This window comes from Amaranthus tricolor, chromosome 16 (assembly GCF_026212465.1).
Source record: "Amaranthus tricolor cultivar Red isolate AtriRed21 chromosome 16, ASM2621246v1, whole genome shotgun sequence".
Taxonomy (NCBI): Eukaryota; Viridiplantae; Streptophyta; class Magnoliopsida; order Caryophyllales; family Amaranthaceae; genus Amaranthus; species Amaranthus tricolor.
Genome location: NC_080062.1, coordinates 22,092,815 through 22,097,554, shown reverse-complemented (window position 1 = coordinate 22,097,554; position 4,740 = coordinate 22,092,815). Strand labels below are relative to the sequence as shown.

At 30.7% G+C, this 4,740-nt stretch overlaps 1 protein-coding gene across 1 annotated transcript; it reads right to left on the bottom strand.

Annotated features, from left to right (window-relative positions):
• Positions 1-960: 960 nt before the first annotated feature.
• Positions 961-3,976, bottom strand: LOC130802641 (uncharacterized). Its single transcript, XM_057666650.1, has 2 exons — positions 3,482-3,976; positions 961-1,047 (listed from the first exon to the last, which is right to left on the bottom strand). The coding sequence occupies exons 1-2, from the start codon at positions 3,974-3,976 to the stop codon at positions 961-963; spliced, it is 582 nt and encodes a 193-aa protein (XP_057522633.1).
• Positions 3,977-4,740: the final 764 nt, after the last annotated feature.

The following is a 4,740-nucleotide window of genomic DNA, read 5'->3' as shown; positions in this document are numbered from 1 at the left end:
TATATATATATATATATATACACACACACACACACACACACTCCAATTTACTACTAATATCCCATTTACTTTATGCACTCTATTCAATGCACTTATTCAATCCTTAATATTAAAAATTATGAAAAGTTGATATGAATAATCCTTGCATTGAGACGAATCAAACAAGATCTCACATGACTATGTTTTAACTTATTGATTAATATTAAAATACAAATTAAGAGTAAGAGATGAATAGTGTCCAAAAAGCAAATGGGACGTTAGTGCTGAATTGCAGGGAGTATTACTTTTGGTTTATATAAGAAAATTAATATTTCAAAAGATCATCGATAACATATAGCTATAGTCAATCAACAAATATTACATGTGTAATGACTCGTCTTAATATAGGGTGTATTGGCGGAAACAATATACTAAATTGGGTCACTAAACTTTCGGAGAAAAAAAAATTATAATTTCGAATAAACTAAATCAATAAGTCATTACATAATAATCCAGGGAGTACAACACTCCCATAAATAAAAAAAATAAAACATCTAAACTTCAACTTAATGTTCTAGGTAACCCTACACTCTCTTAGTCTTATTCCCCAGTCGCTCTGAGTGAATTCTATAGCTAATTACCACTTAGTGGCCAGTAACTAGACTGTCCTTAACACCAAGGTTCAAATTTAAACAAATGACTAATGCAAAGCTTAATTAAAATTCAAATCAATTAACAACGATCCAACCATACAAGTCAAACCAATAGAGTCAAATAATGTTGATCAATTCAATTAATACCAAAGTAGGATAACAAAATCAATTAAAACCAAGGATAACTTTTCCAAAACAATTTAACAAAATCAAATTAACAATATTTTCAAATCGTACTTGGAACGGACGCAGTGAACAAATTTGCGGCCCACTAAGCCTAGATAAAGTCAGGGCGAACATCGGGTCAACCACAATGATATAACCCTGTCTAAGAATGGTCAATCTCTATCGTTTTCCGAAGATCCAACATAATGAAAACGACAACTAAATCTAAAACTAATCTACTATAGATTAGCTGTCCAATCGAAGGAACCACTACGGACTTACCCAAAGATTTCCAAATAACAAAAAAACCAATATTCATAAGGAACAACTATGGATTTACCCTTAAGAACCCAAAAGCCACAATGACCATTTTCAAAACACCAAAACTCCTAGGGAGTGGTTCAAAACCAACCAAGATCAAAATCATACAGTTTAAGTTAAAATGTTTGAGTTTAGAATAAGGATAATTCGAAATTAATCAAGAATACACCTTACAACAACTCTTGGCAAGAAAATACTACAGACAATTTTATTTTATTCTTAAGTATGAACTTGTCGACAAGCAACAAAACAGTTTTATAAACCATCACAATAAAATCACATAACCATTATAATAGTCAACAAAAGTCAATGGTCATGGTTAAAGTCAATGCCAAAGTCAAGTTCTCTATTTACATGACTTTAACAACAAATGGTCATAAACTATCTAATTAAAACAAATAATTAGTACATGAAATTAACACATAACCAAGCAATTAGGTACATGACCAAAACTAATAAATTAATAAATTAAATCAGATTCTAATTCCTCTTAACCTTTTAGCTAATTCGGTGAACAATTTACTCATAAGTTTGTTAATTTAATTAACCAAAATGAAACTAGACCAATTATATTAAATAAATTTACTAAAATATTATTAGACTTAAATTAATGATAAAACTTAATTTCAGATTCAAATTTAAATAATTTACGTGGTTAACTAATAATAAAATAAATTCTAGAAATAAACTGTCAATTAATCGCAATAGTTGAATAATTACTAGAAATTCCATTTTAATTAGATTAATTGGCCCGAATTAACCAAAATTAATTTACACTATTACCTACTGATTATAACATATTTTAGTGTTAAAATAATGTGGAAATAAATTAAAATCAATTAATTACAACCAAATTACTATTAATAAAAACAAGTGCAGATTTTCCAAATTTTCATAATAATTTCAAATAAAAGTATTCAAATCAAGAAAATTAATTTTAACCGATCCTGAATTAAATCTATGTTATAACATCATAGAAAATTAAAATAACAATAATATATACACGAAAATAATTAAAGCAAAATTTACAATATAAAACCGAATTAATCAATTTAAATTTTAATTAATCCTAAACAAGACTTCTATGTTTAATTAAGAAACTAAGTGAGGAAAAATCTAGTTACCTGGATAATGGAGGAAAGTAATAATCTTTAGAAGATTAAAGAAAACTCTAAGAAAAATCTCCCAAATAATTTGCAAAATAAATTCCTTGAAGTAAGCTTGAATAATTCAAAATAAGTCTTCAAAAGTAGCCCAAAAATATGATAATATATTGGCACTTGAAAAAAAATAATGCAAGTATTTTGTTATGTTCTGTTTTTTTAGAGAAAAGAATGGGAGAAAGAAAGTTTATGAGCTAGTTTATGATTGAATGAAAAATTACATAACAATAGGCTAGTATTTATAGGAGGGGAAAAACCATCCCAAAAGACTTCTCACAATGGCTAAAAATTATGAGCATTAGGGAGTTCAATCAACTTGAGGAAAAGAAAATGAAAAGATTTGAAGGATGTTCATGCATTCATTTCATTCTAGAATGTACCAAATAATTAAGCATGAATTAGAATCAATTAACCTAATTAAACACTAATTTTACACTCCTATCGTGATAATAATGCACTAAAAAAAATATTTAGTCCTCCTAATTTAAAACTTGTTACCACAAGTTGGTCCAAAATAAATAACATAGGACATATAATAGTAGTACATAAATTTAATTAAAATAATATATTAACTCAACAATAACAACAACCACAACAACAATAATAATAATAATACTAATAATAATAATAATAATAATAATAATAATAATAATAATAATAATAATAATAATAATAGTAATAATAATAATAATAATAATAATAATAATAATAATAATAATAATAATAATAATAATAATAATAATAGTAATAATAATAATAATAATAATAATAATAATAATAATAATAATAATAATAATAATAATAATAATAATAATAATAACATACGCACATTTTAAATCACATTATAAAGCATAAAAGATATATTTATAATAAATCACAAATAATATCATAATAAATTATTTTAAATTAAAGACTAGACTTAAAGAAAAGTAATTAGAAAGGGGAAATAAAATGGAAATTATGCCATACAGAAAATTCGGGGCATTACAATCCTACCCACTTATAAAAAGTTTCGTCCTCGAAACTTACAAAGAGAAAGATTAGGAAACAAGGACGAAATAATTACCTTTGTTCGGCTACAAACAACTCGGGATACTTAAGTCGCATTGACTCCTCAGTTTCCTAGGTGGCTTGTTTATAATTTTGACTACGCCACAACACTTTCACTAATGGCACTTCCTTTCTCCTCAGAGAACGTACTTGACGATCAACGATTTTAACTGGCGTCTCCTTAAAACTCAAATTAGGGTTGACCTCTACCAACTCTACGGCTATAACATGCGAAGGGTCACATCGATAACGCCGTAACTGAGAGACATGGAACACATTGTGAACCTTAGATAGCTCGACTGGCAAAGCCAACTTATAAGCCACTTCACCAATCCTCTCAAGCACCTCATAAGGACCCACATACTTAGGGTTGAGCTTGCCCTTCACACCAAATCTCATTACTCTCTTCATTGGGGACACCTTCAAAAACACCTTATCCCCAACATCATAAGTAATAGGTCTCCTACTCAAATCGGCATAAGACTTTTGTCGATCCTGGGCAGCCTTCATCTTTGCTTGAATAACTTTGACCTTATCTACAGTAGATTGGATAAGATGGGGTCCCAACACCAACGAATCACTTATGTCGCTCCAGAAAGTAGGACTACGACATTTCCTGCCATAAAGAGCCTCGTAGGGAGCCATTTGGATGCTTGCATGATTGTTGTTGTTGTAAGAGAACTCTACCAAGCTTAAAGACTTCACCTACGAGCCTTGAAATTCCAGGGCACAAGCACGGAGCATGTCTTTTAAAGTCTAGATTGTTCTCTCCGTTTGCGCATCAGAAATGAGATAAGAACCTGGGATCACGATCGGACACAATTTCCTTAGGTACACCATGCAACCTTATGATTTCATTTGAATAAGCCTCCACCAATTGCTCAATTGACCAAGTCTTCTTCATAGGAATAAATCTGGCAACCTTGGTCAAGCGATCAATTATTACCCACACTGCATTCAAGCCACCAGCGGCATTAGGAAGCCCTATCACAAAATCTATGGAAACGGAGTCAAACTTCCATGTTGGAATAGGAAGGGGTTGTAACAAACCACCTGGCCTTTGACGCTCAATCTTCACCTTCTGACACACCAAACACTTGGCAACAAATTCAGCAACCTCCTTTTTCATACAAGGCCACCAAAAGCTTAGCTTGAGGTCCTTATACATCTTCGAACCTATAGGATGCACTGAATAAGGAGTGTTATGAGCTTCACTCATGATTTCGGTTTTCAAAATCGAATCATTAGGCACACACCATCGCCCTTTGAACTTTATACTCCCATCCTCTACAATATCAAAACTCTCAGCTTGTCATTGAGCCTTTGCAGCTCGAATCTTCCGAAGCTTAGGATCATTCTGTTGCTTCTCTCTTAACTCAGCATAAAGAGCAGGCTCAGATTTCATAGCG

Bases quoted from the DNA above. Each gene is read 5' to 3' on its own strand.
- LOC130802641 (XM_057666650.1), bottom strand. From the start codon at position 3,976: ATGGCTCCCTACGAGGCTCTTTATGGCAGGAAATGTCGTAGTCCTACT. The intron at 1,048-3,481 runs GTACGTTCTCTG...TCGATTGGACAG, and splicing joins TTAAAATCGTTGATCGTCAA to CTAATCTATAGTAGATTAGT.